Source organism: Littorina saxatilis, linkage group LG3 (assembly GCF_037325665.1).
Source record: "Littorina saxatilis isolate snail1 linkage group LG3, US_GU_Lsax_2.0, whole genome shotgun sequence".
Taxonomy (NCBI): Eukaryota; Metazoa; Mollusca; class Gastropoda; order Littorinimorpha; family Littorinidae; genus Littorina; species Littorina saxatilis.
Genome location: NC_090247.1, coordinates 35,667,776 through 35,694,945, shown reverse-complemented (window position 1 = coordinate 35,694,945; position 27,170 = coordinate 35,667,776). Strand labels below are relative to the sequence as shown.

The 27,170-nt window shown below is 42.4% G+C and overlaps 1 protein-coding gene across 5 annotated transcripts in view; it reads right to left on the bottom strand.

Moving 5' to 3' along the window:
- The window catches only part of LOC138962255 (spondin-1-like), a 196,869-nt gene that overhangs the window by 21,308 nt on the left and 148,391 nt on the right, over positions 1 to 27,170 (bottom strand). For 3 of the 5 annotated variants that reach the window (XM_070333996.1, XM_070333995.1, XM_070333997.1), the window contains 4 exons: positions 17,327 to 17,485; positions 16,847 to 16,998; positions 1,185 to 1,335; positions 709 to 815 (listed from right to left, as the gene is read on the bottom strand). In XM_070333996.1, coding sequence (XP_070190097.1) covers positions 709 to 815; positions 1,185 to 1,335; positions 16,847 to 16,998; positions 17,327 to 17,485 — 569 coding nt within the window. Of the gene's footprint in view, positions 1 to 708; positions 816 to 1,184; positions 1,336 to 16,846; positions 16,999 to 17,326; positions 17,486 to 20,146; positions 20,889 to 22,961; positions 23,439 to 27,170 lie in introns of those variants that run through there. The other 2 variants (XM_070333999.1, XM_070333998.1) reach the window with 2 other exon arrangements.

The window sequence follows — 27,170 nt, the reverse complement described above, 5'->3', positions numbered from 1 at the left end:
ATGAGGCGCACAGTCACGGCTGGGCATAACGACTGCCGGTTCTCATTTAAATATCACCATGACCATTTAATCTAAATGGAAGCTATTTGCCACTGGCTTCAGACGCTAAATCACATTAACACACGCGTGCTCGGGGTAAAACTACAACATGCAACAAGTTTTCCTGGAAGTCAAGTTACCTGGGAAAACTCTCGAACATGGCGTTCTCCTCGAGAAAAACTCATGCGCGAACATGCATTCTAGCCGATCAACGCATACAATGAATTCTGACAAAGAAATTGCAATCTAATAACATTCAAGAATCGCACAAAAAGTGTTTAAGTGCGTATCGTGACATTACATTGGTTTCAACAATCAAACAGAGACATAGGGACAGAGAGATATATCTATAAGGAGGGTATAAGAGAGAGAGAGAGAGAGAGAGAGAGAGAGAGAGAGAGAGAGAGAGAGAGAGAGAGAGAGAGTGAGTGAGAGAGAGAGAGTGAGATAGAGAGAGAGAGAGAGTGAGTGAGAGAGAGAGAGAGAGAGAGAGAGAGAGAGAGAGAGAGAGAGAGAGAGAGAGAGAGAGAGAGAGAGAGAGAGAGAGAGAGAGCTCAGCGTTACTCCAACTCTCAGACAAAGTACTCATAATATCTACAAAATAACTTGTAAACAGGAGAACATATCAGCAACCAGGCACTAAGGACAATGCTACTTTTAGACACTCACCATGTAAGAAATACCACTGTCAGTGCCAGCATCCCAGGGGTAGAGGTCAATCTCCATGTGGTCAGCCCACGTACAGTTGGTGTTGCACATGCTCAGTGCGGTCACGCCTGTAACATGAAACGCAGCGTTGTGTAATGGAAATATAATACTTTATTTAGGATTAGTACAAAAGAGATTAGCTTATGGGACGTTTAATTCAATAAAGCAAACACAGCAATATAGTCACTGGAGCGTCAATCGAAGAATCTTGAAGTGCATGAAAAACAATCCAACTGACTGATTCTTTGACGAGGGCATTGATGATAAATATGCAAACGTTAATGAAATAAATAAACATCTGACATAACGATCACGGTCTTCCCATCATGTCACCCTTCTCATACGGTTGCATCAGACGTAAGAACAGTATCTGCTAAATATTAAACAATGAAACCTTCAAAATTAATGGACACTACACGCTGCAATACAAGACTCACCGAGACACCAGTCAGGACTGGGCCCGATCATGGTGAGCAGGGACAGGAGATGCTTCTTCTTGTTGACCGTGTACACCGCTTTCACCGACTCCAGGATGTTCTGCGGGCCCCACAGCGACTTGGTCTTGATCACTGTGCGAATCTTCTCGCTCTGAAACACAGCAGAAAAAAAGCCCATATCAACAGTGAGTAAATAATAATGATCATAACGATCGTAGATTTCCACACAGTACTGTAATTATTGCACCAATACATTTTCAGTTATTCAAAGTCTACCGAATTAAGTAAATATTACACTCAACACCACTGTTGTATTCAGTACACGAAAGGCAGAACAAGTCTAAGCCGACACGAAGTATATTGGGACGCCAGGTTTACGTGTCCAAAAGATGTGTGCAATTGAATATGTGGTTAGAAAGAAGTAACTTATCGATTCCTCAGTTTTCAAGGCCCTACAAACGTTTTACTTCCTTTTTAAATTGCCTCATCATTGCCAAAGAACCAGTGTACTAAGCAACCCCGGCGGCTGCAGCTGCTGCCTTTTTTTCTTCTTCTTTCTTTAATTAGTTTTATTCCGCAAATGTTTCTGATTACAACAGCCACAATTGCCAGACCAAATCGTTCGACGTTGCAACCCCCAGCTCACAAAACATAACTTTTACCACGCAGCAGTTTATCAATTTGGGCTAGAGTTTCACATACTCTGAGAAATAATTGTATACGTTGCGGGGTCAAAGGAGACGCCTAATGATTTGACAGTTATACCTGATTTATTACAAATAAAACGTAGCAGAATGCGGGACTAAATCTCCCTAAAATTGAAGAGGGCGCGATAATGCCGTCAGCATGTAAATTACAAGTCTGCAAGGTTGGACACAACGCGATAAAAAGCGAGAAACGCCGATAGCCTTTTTGCTTACGCGAAGGAAATTGGATGGCCTATGTTACCCTTCAAAATAGTGATGTAGAAAAACGGCATTGGAACTGTTCGTAATCAGTCTTCATTTCCACACATTCTCTGCAAGGAAAGAGTTTGTGTTGCAACGGAGTGTTATGATAATGAATTCTGCGAGGTATCTTGAACTGTCTGACAATGAACGTAACGTAATCGACAAATGTACGAATATAGACGACTATTTTGCACAGTGGTGTGTTAACTAATCCAGTGAGATACTTCTGGATTTTGAGAGAAAAAAAGACGAAAAAGGGGAGAAATGTCATTTTGTGTTACTTTCAACAGAAAGCAGCTAAGCACTGTCCGTGTTAGCTGCCACTTCCTTTATATCCAAACTTGTTTTTGCTTTGAAAAAATGAAAGAACTTAAACCACACTGACAAGGACAACACTTGTGTATCTTGCAGAAATAGCATTTGGAGGATTCACCTTCAGTCAGTTCTCGTACATTTTACAACAGAAAAAAAGCACTTAGCTGAATTTTATAGGCACACGCTTGTAACACTCGAGAACGGGGATATGCGACACATAATTTGTTATTCTAATTTTGTCAAAGTAATTGCTATGTGATGAACTATTGAACAAGGACAGCGCTACTGTTAATCCCTTTAACTCCTGTTAATCTGGTTGAAATATTTCTCTCCAGACATTACGTCAGTCAAAAACGCTGAGTTTGCGTCACTGCAGGTAGACACCAGACTGCAGATTTATGCAATCTTTCTTCAGGTTCATCAAGCCCACTCTTATAAATCAGGAAAAGTCCCATAATTATTTCTGTTTATTTCCAGAAAGACGCTGAGATTTCGGTACAGCAAACAGACAACAGACTGCATATCTACGCCATGCCTCTCTGGGTTCATCAAGCCCACTCTTGTAAATCGTCACAACTCAGACATTGCTATATCAACGTTTTACCGCCCTCTGCCAGCTTTATAAACTCGTTCTACTCTAGCAAAAAAAAAATTGCTTTATGAAGGCGAGAGAACGCTAAATATCAACTGGGACCTGGCAAGAAGGCAGACATGCTTTTCACGAGGTGCGCATTGCATAATCCTTGCGCTGTCGCTGTATAGCAAGAACATGATTAGACAATTTCTAGTTATGCTGTAGGGGGGCGGCTCTGGGCCGTTTATATGCGTGTATCAAGGTTTATGTCCCAACAAATTACGAAATGGGAAACAGGATACGCAGACTTTGGAGCTTTACGACTTGAAAAACTAATCTTAAAGAGCAGAAAATAGCTGGTCTTCAGCACAATACAAGAACAGTATTCATAATTTACAGAGAATTTTTATAAGATAGAAGCATGTCTTTTGACATTGAGAAAAGTGAACTTAGACTCCCATACTGACATAAGACATTGCTCATTAATATGCTGCTGTACCCTCTACGATTTGTGTTTGTGTGTGTGTGTATGTGTGTGTGTGTGTGTGTGCGTGTGTGTGTGTGTGTGTGTGTGTGTGTGTGTGTATGCTTCCAGGTTACTCAAATCGTTTTAAAAATAATATGCTGTTAAGTTTTGATACGTGTCCAAGTGAATGTATACTCTCTACCAAACATAAAGACCTGCACGGACCTATTGTAGACTACATGATATTTGACACGGGAAGGAACGTACCTTTCAATACAAAGTTCTATCTACGTTTGTATCTCAAAACAAGAGAATCTCCGCAACACTGCAAGCTAGCCCTACCGTTCTCCATCCTTCTGTTTTCAACAACAACAAAACGTCCTGGCGAGAAAAAAAAAGGTCTACGTTTGGCAGACAAGGTAAAGTTTCCCAACACAAGCTCCAGTCCATCAATGATGAATAATCGCCAGTATGAGCCTATAGCCCCACATCAACGCCTCAGCCATCACACAAGAGATTGTAGCAGCCAGGCGTATCGTGGATTCGACAATCGTACTCCACAAACAGACAGCCCGTCCGTTCACAGCCTCGTACATTTTCATAAAGATAAAGTTTGCATTGTGGGAGAGAGATAGAATTTATGAATAATTGTGGAAAAAGCGTTATTTTCAGTGGGGATTTGTCTGTCTTTGCTTCAGTGTAAGTGTTTGCCCCTCCTACCTTCCCTTAAGAGAGAGAGAGAGAGAGAGAGAGAGAGAGAGAGAGCGAGAGAGAGAGAGAGAGAGAGAGAGAGAGAGAGAGAGGGAGAGAAGAGAGAGAGAGAGAGAGAGAGAGAGAGAGAGAGAGAGAGAGAGCGAGAGAGAGAGAGAGAGATAGCGAGCGAGCGAGCGAGAGAGAAATTGTACAGCTTGACGAAGTCGAACCATAGCTAGATCATTTTATTTTTCACATCGATATCTCGCTCGTCGGTATATCTGTCTCGCCGCTACATGTAGCATAAAGACTAAGACTGCACTTCGCTGCAATGTCTTCACCAGAACCTACACCTTCTCCATCGGGTCCCCTGCTTCAGGTCAGATGTAAACTGGCCACCAAAAGATAACAACTTACGAAATGTCCCCGACCAACGATCTTGTAATGACCTTGGAACGCGAAACAACCACAACCTATTTTAAAACCATCCACCCAAAACCTCAAAACCCTTTCCTCTTCTCAGTAGCTTTGTCAGCTCCCGTGAAAAAAGGGCAAAGCCCAGTGGGGCTGATTGACTGAGTTCTCGTCACTGGAATCCCTCCAAAGCAGTCTTGGCAGATGTGAGTCCATGTTTGCTGCTTCCCTCCCCCACACTTAATGACTTGTCCATTATCCATAACACACTTGGCATTTTTTCTTCTTCGGGCTCTGCCAACTGTTTTACTGCCAAGCCGCCCACCCTCCAAGAAAACGGATTGAGTTTTTAATTTTCCTTCGCACCACCTTCTCTCACCACGCCCCCATTCTACCCTAGTTCTGCTCTGCTCGTCCCAATCTCTCAACTGCGTCACGTTTGCAGGAAAAGCGCTCGTTTTAAAGCATCATTGGAGAGACAGATAGATAGAAAGAGAACAGACACATACAGACACTGGTACACAGATCAGCCACACAGATCGAGACTAATTTCATCAGCTGTGCCCAAAAAGCGTTTCAACACAACTTTCAAAGAAAAAAAGATGACCGTTCAAGTTTCTACCAGCAATACTTATGCAAACGCGCAAAACGTTGTGACCATTTCATTGTTTTCTGCGACACTCATCCCAGTGAGCTCATCCAGACTGCTCCTTATGCTTGCGCGACACACAGGAAGTCAAAGCTGAAGGCAGCTGATTTGCGTACAACTGTAGCAAGAAACAATTGCACGCAATCAGCTCTGACGTTCTTTTGCTGCACGATTTCGCAGTTGTATTAATCATTGCGTAAAAACACCCTACATCGCATTTGTGATAGATACGTTTCATTAAAGCACATTTTGTGAAAACAAAACCAGCCCTGTTTTGTTTTAAGATAGTCCATCTGCTGCGTGCATACCGCTAAAAGGCAATGTGTTGAATGCAACCCGTTGCGTTCGTCTTTGCTGCATCATATACCTCGCCCTTTACACCCAACATCTTTGAATGTGTGGTCCGATGCCGACAGGCTTACTGAACCCAAAACCCTTCGACTTCGGGGAATATCCGAACTCATTCTTGCGAAGACACACACGATGTGTTTGCATTGCAGAGCGGAACGTGCGAGCATACGTGAGGAGCGCGCGATTCCCGCCAAAACTGTCTTCACGGTGTATTAGTTCGCCATCACGGCTCTTTTCTCGTCTGATAACGTTTTGCAATGGTTTTGGAGTGCTTTCCCTTTGGTGGGATTCTGTTGTGTAATGAGGGGACCATTTATTATCCAGTGCGGGGTGTTATGCTTTAAAGAGGCAGTGGAGTCTGCCTGATTTTACGCCAAAAAGGTTTCGTTGATTTAATTGTTTGTAAACTTGACAACTAGCATGTCAACGAAGAGGTAACCAGATTTGCAAAGGTCCTGCTCGATTTTTATCTGCTCAGCTGTGCCAAATAATTGCCATTGTTTCGTGTAAATATTCTCTGTAACACCTAACCTTCGAACTGCAACGAGGTCCATGTCCCGCCTTTAGTGTTAATCAAAGAAAATTCACCCATGCTTGTGAAACTATCGTAATGGGATGAAAACGCATTAAATGAATACGATTTTACAGTAACATGGAGTATTCAGTGATTTGAAAAGAACTCAATGCCACAACCATCACTGATGTAATCCTCAGCATGAAACTGATATAGTTCACTTTTTGTTAGTCTCACTAATATTAAGCAGGCTCTCGTAGCCAAAGTAGGTGCACCTTTAAGAAACAATGCATACCCACAGCCGTTGCTAGACGAGATCAACTCATGCAGAATGCTTTATTCCTGGAGAATCTGTGAGCTCAACAGAATAATTTGCACAGGGAGAAGAATGTTTTGTAAACATCCCCCACCCTTCTCCCATCCACGAGAACTGAGAAAGCACGCCCCGAACCCTGCCCCGTCACTCTTTGCTGATCTTTCAAACGGCCTTGTGGCTGTCGGGTCGTCCAGTTCTTGCGCATTCTCTGTAGTTTTAGAGACACAGAAACTCAGACGAGTTGGGGTTTTGGCACGTTGTTTCAAAATATCGTCACTTGCTACTCCTTGAATTCTGTAGACTCTGACTCTTATATAAATAAAAATGATTCTTCTGGGAGATCTAAGGAAACGCCAACAGCTATCAACTATGTCGACTGATATTTACAAAACCGTCCACAGTACCGTGCGTGGCCAACGAAACATAAGCTCTGTGAAAATCAGCCTGTTTCTGCACAAACTTGGCACTGACACTGATGAGCCTCTGGATATAGCGTTCTGGAACTTGCACATATTTATTATAAACGTACTAGCCGCCCTCCTCCCCCCCCCCCCCCCACCAGACAACATAAACGTACCACAAAGGGAGAAAACACATTGGTACAGGTATTTCGTCAAGTCCAGGGCCGGACCCAGGGGGGGGTTCCAGGGGTTCCGGAACCCCACCCCTGGAAAAAGCATGTACCTTGCTTTGACTTTTACTAGTTTTAGCACCAAAACAATGCTGCTCTTAACCCTCAAAACAAGGCCCAGAATGCACCAGATTGCACAGATTTAACCGTTTTTCAAACATTTTCCGGGGGAGCATGCCCCCGGACCCCCCTAGTTCGCGCGCCTGCTTTGCCACTTCGCTGATTTGCCCCCCCCCAAAAAAGGAGGAACCCCCCCCTTACAACTCATTTGGTCCGGCCCTGAAGTCCAAAGACAGGCAAAATAATGCAATAGTTTTCAGAGTAAGTGAAATTCAATTAGAAATAGGAGGATCGATTCCACAAACACAACCAAACATTTAATAAGAAATAACTTCAAAACAAAGAAAAACTGTGACAAGCTCGAGGTGTCATCATCTCCACAGCGTGTTGAAAAACAAACTCAAGACCCCTCCACCTCTTCGCAGATTGAAGGCGTAAAGAGATACCTGTACTGATTGTTTGATGGTACCTTGTAAGTAGTAGCGAGAAAGTTTCTTACGTGTGTGTGCAAGTGTTAGCAGATAGTAGGTAGCGAACAGGTGAGCCTTCCTTAAAAGATCGCTCCAACTTCTTGTAGCCTTTCACTCGAAAGAGATACTGGTACTGATGGTTCGAGGGCATCTTGCATGTAGTAACGCGACTGAGAGTTTCTTGCGTGTGTATGCAAGTGTTAGCAGATAGTAGGTAGCGAACAGGTGAGCCTTGCTCTGCGTTGGCACATACAGGTAGTGATGGTCCGGGGGTGTCTCGTAAGTAGAACTAAGAGAGCCTCTTGTGTGTGCGTGTAAGTGTTAACAGAGAGGACCTAGAGCCAGCAGGTGAGTTTACCTGTTGATGCTTCGTCGGACGTGGGTGGCCGTCCTTTTGGTGGGTACTAGTGGTCACAGGTGTGTAGAAAGGTACCTACTGTACCCTACTGAGAGAAAAGGTCTTCCCTTTTCTAAGGAACGTTGCTAGCATTAAACGGGACACCTGATCTGAAAGGACTTCTTAACGCCGGAAACCTTCGACTAATTTACGCACGATCGACGTGAAATTTGTAATTCGAATTAAGCACGACTTTTGTGAAAGAACAAAGAAAATTATCGAACAACAAACCTTAGAATCACGCACTGTGATTCGCGTCGTGTTTGGATTCTAGCTCTTGAATGCAGAAATTAAACTAAAAAGACTGAATAAACTGCATTATATGAGCCCTGTCTCTTTGTTTTAATTTCAATATTTAACACATTTTAATTAGTGATATACAGTTGTACTTCCCTTGGAATTTCAGAGATGTACACAAATGTAAAACTAGATAATTATATTCTGAAAATACGAGAAAAAAACTCGACACCTCTCCTCAAACTTCCATTGATTAAACACTGAATTCTTCCGATACCTCCTCTGTTTTCTATCTCTCCATCAGAACTAAACCACCTAATTCCAGCATTTCCTCTGCGTTAACTGGTCCATCATGCGACAAATACGGTCAAGACACCAGCTGGCAAAAAGCGACTGAAAGTACCGAGAAGCTTTCTTCACAAGTATGCCAAAACTGCGAAGTACTTAATACCTTTGCCCGCGAATCGTCACATTGGCCACACAAGCTACCCACACCTTGAAAAGGTCTTGGCAGTCACCTGAGTGTGGCGTACCCGCTGACCGCCCAATGAAAGGTATACCTCAGAAGATGCACGCCCCTTTCTGACACCACTTGAAAGGTGTTTGATTAAACTTTGTTAAATCTGTCAAAACTACACCAAAGATCTCGCTTTGGCCTCGCCTTTATAGAAGTACGGGTACTGTGTAAATGGTGAGAGACAGCCAAGACCACCTCTAAACCCACCCCCCTCTTTCCTACTGTCTTCAATTGTCACAGAACGTTCTTCAGGGCCGGACTGGGGGGGGGGGGGGTGGGTTACAGGGGTTGCGCAACCCCCCCCCCCCCGCTTAAGCATGTACCTCCCAAACGCATTTTTTTTCTTCTTCACTGTCTATACAGCTTGCTGTCGAATTTACCTTTTTCGTTCAAGGAGAGGCTTCCTTTCCCTCCAGAAACATCAAAAAACGTTCAGCTTCAAGGGGGCTTCAAGCCCCCACCAAGGGGGCTTCGCCCCCTGGACCCCCATTTGTAACCCCCCCCCCCTAGTACTTACCCAGTCCGGCCCTGTTCTTTTATCACACGAATTTAGAAAAGCAGGTAAAACATATTTGAATCATCCGATTGAACGAAATGACACCAGCAGACTTGGTCTGGGTGCAAGTTCTTGTTCTCCTCATCCATTAATTAGACGTGGGTTTTCCCAGCCTAAAACCCGAAAGGCATCAGACCGTTTGATGGAGAGGGAGTTTCTTCCTCAATTCTCAATGATGTTTGTCTAAGAAAAGGATGAGACTTTACAAACCTTTGCTCTGCCAAACGAAAAGGGCAAAAAGAAGGATGAGAGCTGAAGAAGCGGTAAGAGATAAAAAGAAGAGAAGGGAAAAAGTACAGAATTAAAGACAAAACTGATCGGATGTAACGAAAATAAAGTTTAAAGAAGAAGAAGAAAAAGAAAGAACGGGGGTGATGAATTCTCTTTGTCTTATTTATATAGATAAATGTGAACACATGCTCTACGCAGGTTGATAAACAAACAGCAGCTTCTGAAGCTGACAAGAGATTATTGCTCGCGTTGATTCCACTTTGACTCGTTTAGATCCAACTTCCGGTATATTCTCACCGGTCGTGTTAGTCTCGTCTGTTAAAACGTGCACATTTTGAAATTGGAAACACACAACTCCGAATTAAGGCTATTTGTACGTTTTTCATTGCAAAAATAAATGGCATTTTCTCTCATGGGAAGAGGAAAGGGGTGCATGAAGAAGGAAGAACAACTCCCCCTCCCCCACTGTTAGAGCACTGAGGTTCACCCTCCTGGAATCGTTGACCCTTCAATCGCCCTTGACGAACATCACCCCCCCCCCTCCCTTAAAAAAGAAGGACAGATTCTTCTAATTGATTCTTAGAGATCTTCCTGTGAGCGCCCGCTAGCGACAAATATTGAAGCAGGGGTGGCAAATCTACCACTTGGATAATTACTTCTTGCGGTGGAAAGATATTCGCTCCCCAGTCAACAGACGGCGCTTCTCCGAACCCGGCTCCGGTCTGTTGGTTTGGGGAAACTAACAAATACTTGCCCCTGGTGATACTCCAGTCATTAGACTCAGAGGGGTCATCTTATAGCGACTGCCCCGATGGGAGGACACACCGACGGAACGGAGGGACCCGCGTGGCTGTTTCTGCTCAAATAGTCACAGATTCCGATCTCAGTCTGAGTCCATGATGGCCCGAGGGCTTGCGGGTTCAAGAACGCATAGCCTGAGACTGTGTACTCGATGCGAGTTTTGAGGCTTGGAAGAACGTGTGCGTCTTGTGGTATTCTTGAAATGAGTTGTAAAAGCCGGGGAGGATGGGTGTGGAGTGGGGTACGTGATGCTTAGATTACAGTTTTGGAAAGCACGTACAAAAAAGGACACGTCCGACAGTAGATGACATTTAACGCATCACCAGTTGATGTCCCGAATAGATTTAGAGAGGCCTGCGATGAAGTAAAGACACATGGTCGATTCGAGTAGATGAAATTTCGTCAGTTTCATCATCTTTTTCCTCTTCTGTGATCTGTTCCCTTTTGCCCTCTTCGTTGAAAAGCAACAAAAAGAGAATTAGCATCTGTTTATGTGGTTGTACATGCAAATTGAACTAATTATTTTTCAACACTGGAATTTACACGTTTCCACACTGCTCTTGCAACTTTCCGAGTGACTGAGAGTTGTTGTACAATTTAACAAATTGTGTAAACCACTGAAACTCCTTTCTCATTGAAGTATCTTTTTTTTTTCATGACTCAGGCCTCCACTTGTTACACCCCCCCCCTCCCACCCTCATTTTAAAATAGAGAGACAAGTTTAAAGCTTTTTGATAGGATGAGCCATTCGTGAAAGTAAACATTTTAGGGGAAGACCTTTAACTAAATGTGTATACAAATCCTTTTCTTGCGGCAAGTGTTAATCTCTTCAATTCGTTTGCAGCCTTCGTTTTGTTAAACGCAGGAGGGCGTTTATGTGCTTAGAGTCTAGCAGCCTTTTTGGAAACGTTAAGACTTACCACGACACAGCAACAGCGCAAAAACAAAACTCAACGATGGACATTAAAAGCGTAAAGCAATGTCGACGTAAGATGTAGTAGTTTTTCGACAAGAAAGAAAGTAGAAAGTTTTTCGACAAGCCTACGTTTGTTCTAAATTGAATGATATTCTGACCGAGCATTGCTTCCTTTTCTGGAAAATGCAAGCTATCTGCTGAAAACTAGATTGTGGGAGATGTTTTCGTTTTTCTTGCCATCAGCTATCACTGCTTTCACAGAACACGTCTATTCGAGACTTAAACCACTCATTCAGCTATTTTATTTCTGTCCATGTTTCCGAAATCGCAGCTAGTATTTTAAACCTCCCTAACTCCTCACCGAGTGCAAACACACTACCCGCGTGGATGCTCCCTCCATCTCCAACAACAGAACTGTGCAGCTTAATTAACCGCGTGTCGAAAATTCTGCGGCAACACTGCAAATGTCAGCAGTTGGGTTTAGCGCGTTTGCAACAGACTGCAGGCGCTGTGTCGACAAATTGCCAACGACTGTTACGCAACCAGACTGGCCATAATGTGACATTTTGCTTTATGTTCCGCTAAGATTGCGCGACTCGGGTGCAACTGGGTCTGTGTCAACATAGCACGCAAGAAAGACGGAAACATGCATGCATGAGCAGACAGACGCCGGGCTGAAAGTGCAGGCGTACAAGTTTAACGGTGCATGGACATTCTTTAAAAACATGTTTTTCCACAGTGCAAAAACTGTGGGCGGTTATTGAAAACATTCTTCCTGAATGCTTGGAGTTTCCCCAAACGACTGTTTCCAGAGATAAATTTGTCTGAATTTCTCGTAGGACATGTGTGGGGTTACGATTTTTTTTTTTGACGTGTTCCGTACAAGTTTCCAAGGTTAAAAAAAAAATCGGCCAATTCACATAAACTATTATATTTATGTTGAGTGCACCAGTACGTCAATGTTCATCACCAGCGAGGTACGATATAATCCAACACTTTGTATCAAAAGCCCAAGACATCCCCAGAGCAACATGTGAAAATATATCTATATCGTTTTCAAAAATGTGCCAGATTCTTAAATATCCCAAACACAGAAGGAAAGTAAATCTTGTAACAGCTAAAACTGATAAAGCAACTAAATGTAAAGTGGGATGCAAACGCTCAGAATTGTTTATTGAGCTGCTTCACGCCAGGCAACGACGGCAGGTCATTCGAGGTCAATATTACCATTTCATTTTTCGAACATCCCAAAAGAGCCTACGTAACAGGCCTAGGACACATAAATTTAACGGTGCAGAAAGTTTACACCAGCCCTCGTCTGCTATCAACACTTTAAAGCTGTTAGAAAAACCGCAAAAGTAACCCTCAAAAGCTGCGCGGCTTTAATCGGACGTTCTTGACAAGTATGGGCCACACACCTAGTGATGCATCAAGAGCTATATACAGATAGATACGCTGAAGTCTGTATCTTTAGAACATTCTCATGGATACTTGTTTAAGAGGAGCAGGAAAAAAACACCAAGAGGCTCCGTTGAAAAATAGTCTCTCACTAGCACATACATCAAAGCACACGCTACAATGACGAATGAGTTCAAAAATGAAACGAACTCATTTTCTTCTGGGGCGGTGCTAGACCGTGGGGTAAATGGGCCGGCAGACAGGCTGACACGTTTGTTGGGGAAGTCAACAGATATGTAGTCACTTTTACACCTGGGGCCCTCTCCACGTCTACCTTCTTTTTGAATATCAATGCAGTCTCATTCATGTTTCACCTTTCAGGAATCTGTCACTGATAATTATTGATATCCAGAAAGATGTTGCCTGGAAGAGAGCGCGCGGCTGCCGCCAAAACAGCTTAAAATTCACTGTAACGCAGTAAATGCACTCTGAGGCTTATCAAACAACATCGTTGAAAATGGAGATGAAAATAGACGAAAAGAATTAATGAACGAAAAACTTTGTACATGTGTTTCTACTCTGTGAATTCCGAAAAAAGATGTGTTTGTACATGAACACAATGCAGGCATGAAAGTATGTATCGCTGGGGGATTCAACATCTGCAGCATTTGTTAAAGGTGTATAGATTTCTGTTCTGTTTCCCTGTGGACTGACACTGTTCACACTGATCGAGGGAATAAATCAAAGAAAAGCAACCGAATAACCTGATTACATTGTGGTTGAGCCATCAGCTTGGTCTATTCTAACAAGCTGCCAATTCCACCGATTCGACACCAGTCTGTGTTACTCTCTAAAAGCCATAAACAATTCGAAACACCACACAGAATTGACCAAAAAACCCGAACCAATAAAGTGTTTAAGCGACACTAACATACCGAAGTTGCTACTATCCCGCAGGTTAAAAACACAGTCCTTCCCGTGCTAAGAGTTTGGTTCACAATATCCACTCGGCCCAGGCTTTCACAGAGGATAAGACCTTTCTTTCTTTCTTTCTTTATTTGGTGTTTAACGTCGTTTTCAACCAGGAAGGTTATATCGCGACGAGGGAAAGGGGGGAGATGGGATAGGGGAAAGGGGGGAGATGGGATAGAGCCACTTGTTAAGTGTTTCTTGTTCACAAAAGCACTAATCAAAAAATTGCTCCAGGGGCTTGCAACGTAGTACAATATATGACCTTACTGGGAGAATGCAAGTTTCCAGTACAAAGGACAAAACATTTCTTACATACTGCTTGACTAAAATCTTTACAAACATTGACTATATTCTATACAAGAACCACTTAACAAGGGTAATAAGTGAAGAATTTTATGAGTGAGAAAAGGAAAGTAAAAGGACTTTGGGGAGGCAGAAATAGAGAAGAAACAAGAAAAAGATCCTAATTAGGTTCACGGCATCGAGAGTGATGCGACCTTCTCTCAGAAGTTAGTAGAGAAGGCTCCCCCATCCACCACCCGGGGGACGCGCCTCTACGCCAATTAGGGGGCGCGAGGAGGATAAGACCACACCCTCCACTTGGGCACGTACCGACAGTCAATAGCCTGGCTGCTGTCTGTGCTGAGTTGTATTTTGTTTTGTTTAATGAATTGAGTTCTACACGACCACTCGTGTCAATTTACGATACTATTTCATCAACCACAACAAAGTTTGACTCTGCACAGGAAGCAGTCGGGACGTTCAATGTTGGTATGTGTCCAAGTTGAAGAAAGATCCTGGGCAGATCGGAAATAGTGAACACATTTTAAATTGCTATGACGTTGAGGACTGACCCTTTTAAAGCCAGCGTCTTCTTACCTCATTGGGGACAAGACGAAGTATATACAGTCGTGTCTTATCGCTGTTAGCTTGGGTTACTTCACAACTCCGGGTGTGGTTGGGGCGACAAGCAGACGATTGTTTCGCTGTGAATCAATCCCTGTTCATTGAACGAGGTGTCAAGAGAGGGAAAGTTAGTCGTAGAGGTTTCAATGTTAATAGCCCACTTGGTCACTTTTATCTTGTTTGCCCTTTAACTCCCCTGTGCTATGCCGATGGGAGTGCATTCCTCGGTGCAGTCGACGCGAGTCCCAGGAGAAGAAGTGAATGAGCTGAGGTGGGCTGTATACGGCGACCTCTGACCTTGGATAACTTTAGCTCCCCGAGTAAAGTTCCCCCACCCCGCTTTCCTTTTTTTAAGACCACAATCTGAGAAAACAGAAAACAAGGTGTTAGACTTTTGACTCGGACAACTTTAGCTCTCTGGAACAGCCCCGCCCCCTTTACAAAATCTCAGTTAATCTAGGAAATTTGAAAAAAAAGACACAAACAAACAAACAAAGAATCATAAAACAAAGGGTCAATGGGGCTTGGCCATGCTGTCATTTGTCAGCAGCTAAGATTTCACTGCAACCTATTTCTCCAGCAATTATGTCGTTGCTGTCGTTACAAGATGATCACGAAAATAATTCTCCTCCAGACTTAACCGTCCATTTTGACATCAACTGGCCTTCTCTCCCCCACCCCCCTCCTTTTTCAGTTAAACTCAGCTCCCCCCCCCCCCCTCTTTTTGACCTTCCGAAATAATTCAGAGTTCATTAAAGATCACATTTAATTCAAAAGAACACCAGAAACAGTGAGATCTCAACAGTCATTCCTTGTTGGCCATTCTACTGGGCAATGAGTCCTCTTCCAGCAATGTCGTTTCACTCTCTCAGACGGTGCCCTATCAGCGGTCACACGGTATGAGGTAAGGTCTGTTACCATACTTCAATGAACCTCCCTCGCCAGCCGGAATAATGAATGCGACCGGGATTGGCCGACGAACACCAACAACCCAGAACCAGCGTACGTACTGCCGACTTAGACATACCAGTAGTGAAGAGAACTGTCTGGGGTGATGTGAACCCGTGGAAAGTATTCCTTTGCGGGACATGCAAGACCGGGGGACATTGAGAGAGATAGCAGTGAGAGACAAATGAGGTGAAGGCATGTTGTCTGTCAAACAGCAGGAACCTTCCAGGTCACCATGTATAGTTTAAACTTTACTGCTGGAGACTTAGTTGAGGGTTTTCCCTCCCTGCTGAATCAGCGGAGCTCAGATATGTACACTTGTGTACAATCGACAGAAAGGTTCAAACAAAAACGTCGTCAGTTAAACACTACTTTGTTGGCCAACCCTTAACCAAAGAGTTGACGGTTTTGAAGACGTTCGCAGAACAAACACATTATTGTCCATTTCTGATAGTAATTGTTGTCACGCAATAGCCAGCGATCTTCAGATACCCATCAAACAATAAATGAAAATGTTGTTTGTTTCGATCGCGAAAATATGCAACTGTTCAGAGAATAATTAACCCAGAAACGACTAATTCACTTTTTGAGTTTTAACAAATATGTTTGTATTCACGTCCTTGCATCGTGCATGCATGGTTATCTAAGTGCGAGCCTTAAAGGCTGCCATATTCGTAGCGTTCATTGATTAATTCATATTGTTTACATGTGCCAATAATGTTATAAAACTGTACCTAAGGGGATATAATAACGATTGGCTGTAGCTTTCGAACACAGAAAAAATTATTTCAGTATTGCAAAGTGGTGTTGATAGTGTCGAATGTAAACAGAACAGTCTCAAACGCCATCTTTGGTTTACGAAACGTCACGAAGTGACGTCAACGGTCTAAAAATAGCCCAAGTCCTGGAGAACTGTTGCTAAACAATGCAATAAAGAATTAATTATTTCTCGTAATTGGTAAGGACTTCAAACCTAAAACTTTGCAGGAAGCTTAATTTATACATCCCCTCAACGATGGGAAAAGCCTTGGAAGTAATTAAACTAATTAAATAGGACTATGTCAGCCTTTAATGATTCTTGACTTTTTCTTCTTCTTTGAACCAGGTAGGACCGATTCTCCTTTGTTGTTTTTTTTCTCTCCGTAAAACTCGGTCTACCTTTCAAAAATGACTATTCGCATCGAAAGGAGAATCTTCAGCCTGATATCAATTGGGCGAAGTTGACTTCGCAAAGCTCACTGCAATGCACGAAGCTTTTGCACTGAATTTTCGATAAAAAAAAGACTCCTTGAAGTCTTTGCAAAGTAATCTTCCGACCCGGCAAAAGAAAGGCCTTAACAGATGTAAGCGTTCGTATGATATGAGTGCATGTGTACTCACATTCTCCTTCATCTCGTTCTCCAGTGACCTTGAGGAGCCGAACTCGCAGACCTCCTTCACAGCACGTGAGGCGTAGTTGTCGTAGCGCCATATCCTGTAGTCGTTGCTGTGAGTCGACCCCACGATGTTAGACCAGTGAAGCAGGTAAGCATCTGAAAAACGGTGGTGAAAAGATGATGATGCTAGTGTCGATGAAGAAAGGAACAAGGGGTCAATCTGGTAAGAGGACCAAGGATCAAACGACATGACTTGATGGACTGCATGCGCTTTCATATCAAGCAGAATGATGGATGTCTAACGAGGCAAGTGCCGTTTAGCTGAGGATGAGGGGGGGGGGGGGGGGTATGGGAGGTAACGGTGACGTAGAGAGGTCCGTTTCTAATTCAATACGAGCCAAACATTAAAAAAGAAATTGTGTGTTAATTCAGACCATACATATGTTCATCTACAGCATAACGCACACACTTTAGAGCCACTTACGTTTGGAATCGGGGAACTGTTTTGGGTGAGTCTGACGTGACCACAGTCCGGTGAAAGTGACGCTGTACATGGCGTGACCACACGCGCAGCACTCATCCTCCTCAGGCAGCGTGTTGGGGCTGTCCGCAGTCACCGCGTCAGCCTCGTCCTGCTGCGTCACTGCAACGTCATAAGATGACGTCAGTATACAACTTCACGATGTCATGTAGGACTGTGCTAATATTTGAATTGAAGTTGGTTCCAACGCTAAAGCTATGTATAGGTCACAGATTGTTAAACACACCATCTGCACATTTCAGAGTTTTCTGAAACCACAGCTGCATCGAGGAGAATACATCTTCACCAAAATGCAAACTATACAGTTCAGGCTCGCAAAAGAACAGGAATATCAAACAGGGTGACGTCTTATATGATACAGCATCAATGTTTTACATACACACAGACTAACACACCCATGCAGCAAATGCAACGCTTTCATCTGGCTAATTTTGCAATGTTAATTAACGCGTTGGAAATGTTTATAGACGTGCGTCACACAGCCGCATCTTCTGCTTAAAGAACAACAACAATGATTGTGACATCAAGCAATACTTTACAGAATGATTAAGAACATTTACATGCATTTTATCTTTCACAATAAAACACTTGCCATATTTTGTTGTTGTTGTTATAATTAGGGTAATATGATTCTTCCTTCTGCTAAAATCATTGATGGGTTTTCCGTCTGCTCATGCCTGCACTTCATATTTATTGTTCATACTCTTGATATTCACTGAGTCGTCAAGTCGTTCATTATATTAAGTTTACATTTAATCACGAAATAATTCTTGAACACTAAAATCATTCCAAGATGCATTGTGTCCGTTCTTGAGTGATTTATACGCCTTTTAAATAATTCACAGTCGGAGTTTAGTAAGCACGATGGTAATTAGTCACGCTTCATTAATTACTGACTCAGGAAGCAGTGTCCTCGAGAGTCTCTTGACATGTCTAGACTGTACCAAGCATTAGTTTGTCTGGTCAACGCGATATAGCGTACGTACATGTAGCGGTTTTAATGTCACGGCTACTGCTGAGCGTAGGAATGTTAGTCGACAGTAGTTGAGTTACGGTTACTACCCAACTATGAGCTACGACTTCGAAGATTCTAGTCTGAGATCGTTGTCGTATTCGTCTATCCCTTCACGGAACTGACCCACAATTTCGGTCCGTGCTAACATTTGCAAAGAGAAGTAATTAGTCACCAACTACAGAAAATTAATTGACTCCAAATTCCTTTGTGTGAAAACATTGGTAAGAGCAGTAAGTGTATGTAACAGGTACACAAATACAGCTACTATCGCAGACCAGGGAGCACGATTCTACGTTGTCGTAGTCTGGTCTTCTTATAATTTGTAACTTACATAACGTTGCATTTATAAATATGGATGCCAGATAATCGTAATTAACAATAACAATATCATGTCCGTGTTACACTGCCAAGTCATAAGTTTATTTTTGGCTCCATGCCCTACTTTATGCAGACGTCTTCCTGGAACGACTTAAAGGCATCTCTGACTACAAAAAGTTAATTCCAAATTGAAACCAGCAGTGTTAGAATTTTAAATAAGGACAGCCCTGACACAAATGTATGATGGGTACATTGCAGCACCTAACATAGGCTAATATAGCATCGTAGGCGTCGCCATGTTATGACAAATGTATATAAGTGTACTTTTTCCATGTGAAAATAAATCACACAAACCGGATCCACACTGAAATGAAGTTGTTCATTAAAACAATACAGAAAAAAAGAGATTAAGTTAAAACATGTGAGAATTTCAGAGGATAACGAAAACACAGTTAAGACGCATTTCAGTTTCGCTTGCACTTTTCACTTAATCCTTTAATTCCCTTTTATGTAATACATCACACTTCCTCCTGTGTGATAAATTCGCTGCATTCACAAGTAGCAAGTGTGGTTTTAATTATTAACAAGATTCACGTGTTATGTCTAAAGGCATCATCATTGTGCCTACATTTGAGCGCCGTGTGAGGTTGAAGTTAAACATCTTTTGACGTAAAGCATGCAGAATAATGCAGATTGTGACATCATGAACTAAAGCATTGACGTTTACAACAAAACAGCGAATTGTTTATAATACATATCTTTAAACAGGAAAAGGTGGATTCAATAGTCTGGCCTATATTTCAGGGGAAGTTTATTTGCATGAGTAGGCTTGTTGTATTTCCATTCTTTTACGAAATATACTATCATTCGTCATCTATTCACGTTCTTATTCTAACAGAAAAAGAGTAAGACTATTCTTTAAATCATTAGCTAAAGCATTAAAGAATGTTATTACAATAGTTGTATACACGTGTTCTCTTTTCTTTCTTTATTTGGTGTTTAACGTCGTTTTCAACCACGAAGGTTATATCGCGACGGGCGTGTTCTCTGATTCACAAACAAGAAAAAGAAATATACAAGAAACACACAAGCTGGAACTCATTAGAAACAAAAATGAGAAACAGAGACTTATGGAGTTATGCGGCCTGAAGACACAGACAGATTGAGAGAGAGAAATATAATAGATGAATACGTTTAGAAACTGAAACTCGCACAGACAAAAACATCCTTATGATACACACTCTACTGTGAAGACATCGTACCGTACATAGATAGGCAAAGGGGGGGGGGGGGGTAGGCAGAAACAGAGAGAACTGACAAACGTTATATCATGTATGCCTTGAATACCTTGTCGAATTCAACATGGGATAAAAAGAAAAAAAACAAACAGACTCAATAAGGACAGGCAGAGAATCTTGCGAACAACGTACGTATGATAAAACACAGAAGAAGGAAGATCCTCATCTTGGGTACTTCCTCGCGACGTCACAGAATATATATCCACAAGTACACATAAGCTTTTTAGTCTTTCACCATTAGTCTTCTTCCATGGGATGGTTGAAGCATCTGCAGTGCTCTTGAACACTTTCACATTCAATGTTAACAGTTTCTGTTCTCCCAATCTTAACTCTTCTCTCCTGTAGTCCAAAGTTTCAGATTTAATTGTAACTCTTGTCCATCGTTTTACATTTGGTCTTGACTCTTCCTCGGAGTTTCACAGTCAATTTCAACTCCTCTTCTTCAGAATTTCACGCTTTGTCTCGGCCAATTTGCACAATTACGTATCGCCTCTAAAGTTAATTTCACACTGTGGCCTTCTTCGCAGTGTCTACTTAGGCAGAGCGCACGAGTGACCAATGAATTCCTGCCAGAAGAAGCAGTCACATGGGTGTTGTGACAAATATCAAACCTCACACTCTCGGCTTACAGTGTCGAGGGTTCACATGCTTTATGGTGACACAACTGCACCACTACGGGCAAGACCGCAACTCGGACAATAAATAAGCCCTCACAACGTTTTGCCCTAACGATATACACACAACAGGACGCATTAATACTCAAGCTGCCTTCGCATGCGGTAGCTATTTCCTCGGTAAGGAATTTTTGCAGCCGATATAAACGTGATTTAGGCTAAAACGGCCTCTACTGCGCGACGAATGTGGCACTGAGTACAGTATGCCTAATTGAGTCGCCGACTGGAAGTCGAAAGGCACACGCCCTCTGACTGGACCAGTTAAGTGTTTTTTCTCATGCACACTGAATTTAGCTTTTCAAAAGACCCTACTACATACACGCATGCGACCGTTGCAGGGATGTCGTCTGGTGCCAGCAGTCGGCGAAATGCCGAAACTTAGTTTAAATCGCCGACAAATGTTGCCGTCATTTCGATAGAAATGCCGAACTTTTTTACGTTGGGTTCCGCCATGGACTGCCAAAAACTAAAAAAGTTCCGAAACGTTCATGGCCATATTGGCAAAAATAGAGAAAAAAATCATGCTAGCAACATCTCTGCAATCATTTTCAACTTGAGAAAGCTGAGAGCCTTTAGCTATCAGAATTTGACCAGAACTTCTGTTTTTATACATCAAATAAAATAAAATATTAGCTTCGTCTCTAAAGTAGGCAAATCCAATGCCAGAATAGTATTTTAAAAGTACATGAATTATACCACGTTTGTCATGAGCGTTCGTTTGTTCTATTTCAACGCCTACTGTGAATTGATTCTGCCCACGCAATCGTTAAAGCAGAAGTTTTGTTCACAACACTATCTTCTGGTGGCTTTCGGAGATTACTTAAAGTCAACACAAGATGGTAGCAGTTACCTCAAGAAAGTTTTCTGGCTCATCAGTAAAAGCTTGAGAAATTGTTAAAACAGATACGTGTTTTTTTTAATGATCTCTGTGGTAGAACAAAGTTAGCCCTCTCTGTACAAACATTTTATTCAACATAAATGTTTTTCTACAATTTTCTCTACACTTGTTTGCTCCTGTGGTATAATGCCCTGCGTGGAAGAGATTGAAAACTTCCAACCGTATGCAGGAAACGGCGGATCAAGCATTGGCATTCTTGTCAGATGTGTATAGACAGTTGTATAAGGCAGAGGGATTCACCAGACTACTAATTTTCTCATCTAATTGAAAAAATGACAGCATCGGATTATCTGATATTTCCTGTCATGAATGTAGGAGAGCAATCGAAGAGAAGAAGGAGGAATAATATAGTAACAATTTGTTATTATTGAATGCACGAAAGGAGGATTGTTTAATAGATCTCATATAAAATACAGGTTTAATCATTGAGGACATTACCTTAACATCATTTTAAAAGGAATTAATAACTCGGGGGACACCTTGAAGACTTGGGCTTCTGTTTGGACTAAGCACACGCATCTTGATCTGAGACGTGAAAAAAAGCTTTCAACATGAGAAGTGTACTTTTTGACATAAAAAGTCGTTTGTTGATTGTTGCGTCTTGTTCTCTGAAGACTGGTTCCGCGTAACTCTCAATTACTGTTGGTGTCTATATCTAGAGCGCTTATTTCCCTTTGCTTCTAAGATCTTTCAGCCTCAGATTTCACAGAGAAGTAAGGCAATTAAGTAGACGGAAGTACATGTAAGTATGATATCACTGACCGTAACGGTGACACTTTCTTTTTGTCTTGTCACTCACGGACACGTCCTACACGTATCTAAAAGATAGCGTTACGCACAAAGAAAAACGGTGACTCATATATTTCTTCTTTTCTGGGTCGAAAAGGTTCTTATGTGTGGCTGCCATTTAGGACAATAAGATCGCTATGGTTAGTCTGACACGAAGGGAGACGTAAAATTAACGGCGGCGTGTCGGTAGACATGAACAGGCGTTAAAACAGTTGGGACAACACAAAAGAACAATAAAGTCATTATGCACGTTTTACGTTTCATCTCTCAAACTCCCATAGCAACAACGTCTGCTCTGGAAAAATAGTGAAATTCGCACACAAAAAGACCTTAATAAAATGATTATACAAAAACTTCATGAAATGAAAAGACAGACAATGAATTTTGTGTTAAGCGACGAAGAAGTTGATGCACTGCTTTCAATTAATGTATTGCCGACTGATACCGAAAAGCGTATTCAAAGTCGCGCGGACATTAAAGGCTGATCGTTGTCATCAACACCCATGGGATATAAACTCTTATTCGTTGAGCTCTTGCAGTCTCGAGGTTAGCGATAATTCATTTACCTACACGGGCAAATACAAACCTTTCGAGTCTTAACGATTTAATATCTCGTTGACCAACACAAACTAATTCTCAAGTTTCAAAAACATTGCATTGATCAGAATCACCACCAACATCAAATTATCGTTTCTCAAGACGACGACAAAGGAAGACCACCAGAGAAACAACCACACCGTTCAGTTCACAATCACCAGTAAACACAGCAAAGAGGAAAAAGACTCTGAAGATGCCGAGTAAAGCCAACAGCAAGGTGGCAGCGGCAGACAACCAGGATGGCTGCCAGAAAAGCCAACAACAAGATGGCAGGCAAGTCAAAGAAATTCTGGACGGCGTAGAAAGCCAACAAGATGGCAGCAGCAGGCAAGTCAAACTTGGGATGGCGGGGAAAGCCAACAGCAAGGTGGCAGCCACAGCCAGAGACAGGGCACAAGGCTCGTGACGTGCAGAGAATGCTGCCAGGCGGGCTGCCAGGCGCTCCTGTGTCTGCAAGACAGCCGTCAAAGGGCGCTTTAACTCGCCACCGACACACTTGTCAAAGGGCACTAAACCGCTGGTTTTATCATGGCGGCGGGATGCTGACGACGCCGCCATGCCCTCTCCCTGGCAACCGCCCTCTTCGCAATGTCGTCTGCTACTGATTCTGCTTTTTGTTTTGTTGGACGGGGGATCTGAACGAGAATAGGTCCTCCTTTTTACATTAGAAGCTTGCACGCTCTTTGATTCTATGGTCTTTTAGCATTTGAAGCTTGCCCGCTCTCTGGTTTTATGGCCTTTTTGATATAAAAGCCTGCACGCTCCTTGGTTTTATATATGGTCTCTTTGCACTAGAATCTTGCACATTCTTTGGTTCTATGATCTGTTTGCATTATCGCCCGCAAATGCTGTTTTTGGAAAATAATAAGTCTTCTTCTCTCATTTGCGAACTGGCTAGCCTCTCAAAATCGTCAACCGCCTCGGAGAGAAATCTTGAAAAGAAAAGGTCATCGTTTTGCAGTGGAAATCTCACTCACTCAGGAATCATCGTCTTCAGATTTAGGGGAAAATCAGGAGACGAAAAGGTCATCCTCCCGATATTTGCAAGCTTGTACCCTTTTTGTATGGTTGTCTACTGCTTTGCAGAGAAATCGGGAGATCAACTGGCTCCTCTATTAATATTCCAAGTGGAGTTTGTGGTTAAACGTCACAGGACACGTAAAATCTTTTAGGCTCCATTCCTAGCACGCTCATGCATGGTCGTTTGCTGCTCTGAAGACCACTCTGCAGAAGAATAAACACTCTTCTCGAATTGTACACGCCATTCTTCGAACGCACGTGCACACGAGTGGTCGTCTGCTGTTCTAGAAATGGATTTGGGGAAGGATTGTTCCCTCTTGCACAACGGGCTTTATTCCTCTTCTTGCTCTCGCCCTCCTCCGCCCCCCCCCCCCCCCCCAACCCCTTCCTCCCTTTAATTTGAAGCAGTTGAATTCATGAATCCTTCCATGCCTCTAACGGTATCTACCGTTCTACGCCCTGTGTTATCATCTGCTGTTCAAGGAGAATCCGTTTGAGAATAAGGCTTTCACGCCCAAATCCAACGCCCTACAATATACCTTGGATAGTGTTTGGAATTCTGAAGGGGTTGAGCACCTCCAAAACGAACCAATGAAGTGTGTTTAACGATAGCCACCTTCGTCCTTAAGGTCCTTCTCCGCTCGATCAACGATTGGAGAGATAGAGAAAGAGATAGAGACAGACAGATAGACAGACGGACCGACCGACAGATAGACAGACGGACGGACGGACGGACGGACGGACGGACACACACACAGACATATACACAGAAAGAAACAGACGGTCAGACGGACAGACACACATACACAGACCAGGCATGGGAATTCCAAAACAGAAAAAAAACTCTGAAAATAGGCCGAGGTCCAGGGGCCGCCCAGGCCCCGGCGGTGTACAGGGGCAGGGCCCCGTTAGGGGGACCAGGGGGGCGAAGCTGCCCGGAAGGAAAATTAATTTTAGCATTTTAGACCAATATTTTGATAGTTCTCGTGTAAGCAAATAATGGATAGAGAGACAGTATTATACATATAATTTAGTTTACCTATTTTTTGTCGCGGACAATACTTTATTTTCGCTGAAACATAATTTCCTTTTCGCGGAAATCCGCGATTTCGCGGACAATTCCCATGCCTGACATACACAGACATATGTACACATAAACATACACAGAAAGAAACAGACAGACACACTCTCTCTCTCTCTCTCTCTCTCTCTCTCTCTCTCTCTCTCTCTCTCTCTCTCTCTCTCTCTCTCTCTCTCTCTCTCTCTCTCTCTCTCTCTCTCTCTCTCTCTCTCGGAAAGTTACACAGAAGTTTTCGCCACACCTAATCTTCACAGAATAAAACCAGAGCTTCACTGACCAGAAACAATTATATCTAAATTCAGACTACACCAAAAGTCGCACGCAAAACGCGCAGGAACACGTCTTTGAACTATATGACTCATTACTGGAACACAGCGGAAGAAAGGACCCAAGGATTTCCTGCTTTGGTTCCGTCGTCGCAGCACTATATTTCTGCACCGCCCCTAAAGTGGCAATGCTTGTATTCCTAGCTAGCGTTCTTTTTCTCTCTCTGATACAAAATATTAGACGAATGACCTCAATGCTGTCTTAATTCTAGCAATCTTGTTGATTTCAGTGCAACAATCACAGTGCTTGCTCTTTATCTCACCATGATTTAACTCCTGATGAGCATTCAGTGAACGATCACAGTGTTGGGTTTATTCTCAGCGTTCTTTTTGTTAAGTACTGTGAAATCTGTTTCCAACGCAAAAATCACAGTACTTGTCTAATTCCTAGCGATTTATTTGTTCTGACACTCTAATACAAGTACTGAAGTCAGTGAACTACCATAGGGCTGGCCTAGCTTCTGTTGTTCTTTTGGTTCTTTTGATACTCTAATACAAATACTTTTAGCGTATCACCAACTCATGTCCCTAAAAGGAAAATTTCCTGTGAGGACGTTAAGGACCCCCATTTCTTCTAATACAAATCTTGCAATCGAAGTATTTATTTCGTTGGGCCAAAGAGCTTTCTGTATCTCCTTCAGTCGTAGGCAGCAATTGTCCATATTTCACGACTGAACAACAGCAACATTGATCGTACAATACGATTGATCGATTTATAATATTTTTTTTCTTTTTGCTAAAGATGAATCAATCGGGAAAGTTCATATGGTATGCTGATCTCGACGTTTCCAATTGAAATACAAAGAATTAAGCGTTGCCTCTGCTATAAGCTACCGTATCATCTGGCGTACTGATTGCAGTATTTAAACTCGTTCAGCCTTGAAAATCACCTTAAACGTTTTCACACAATAAAACGCAACATCCGATTCCATTGCACACAAACCACAAGTCTTAAAATTTTAAGTAGCCAAAGCGCTCGTCAATGTTTACAAGAAAGTTATGGTCATAAAACCAGGAGTGTTTGTACTGTTGCGGCAGGTTGCCGACTTTAAGTTCTCACTTTTATGATAGCAACGAGAGCATTGTTGAAACTATGCTCTATTAAACTAACATAGTTAAGCCCACTTTTGACAATAAAAAAATGGAACTGGAAACATATTTTTGGATGAACATTGACACTTGTTCATTCTCCCACTTTCTGACCTCATTCTAGCTTACTCTGATTCTGCCCTCTGCTACTATTTAATACTTACATAAATGAGATTTTTTTTCGTTAAGGACAAGAGAACTCTGCTTTTTGTTAATGAGGTTGGATTGTGAAGTTCAAAATGCACGCAAAGACGTGCACATAGTCTTGCATTTTTATGTTTTCTCTGGCAAGCGTTGTGTGCACATTAAAAGTTATAATTATTTTTACATTTGATTTTGTTTTAACTGAAGGAAGAATAAAAAGGGAACCAACTAACATCTCATTCCCATATCAAAATATAATTTTGTAGACCTTGCAATGAAGGTTTCAGAAGAAATTGCAAGGAGGGACGATTTGCTGATTCATTATGTCTTCGCTGATTCATGCGTCTGTAGATGTAAAACAGACAAAGCAATTACTGAAACTTACCATCAAGGTATTGTTTAAAGAGTGTATAAACAGACAAACAAACAAACAAACGAAGAAAACAGGTTTTTTGAAATCACACAAAAGAACAACCGAAACAAGTTAGCCAGCACCTACAGAGGTTAATCACCTCCTTTGCTGGCAAAAGCTATAAAG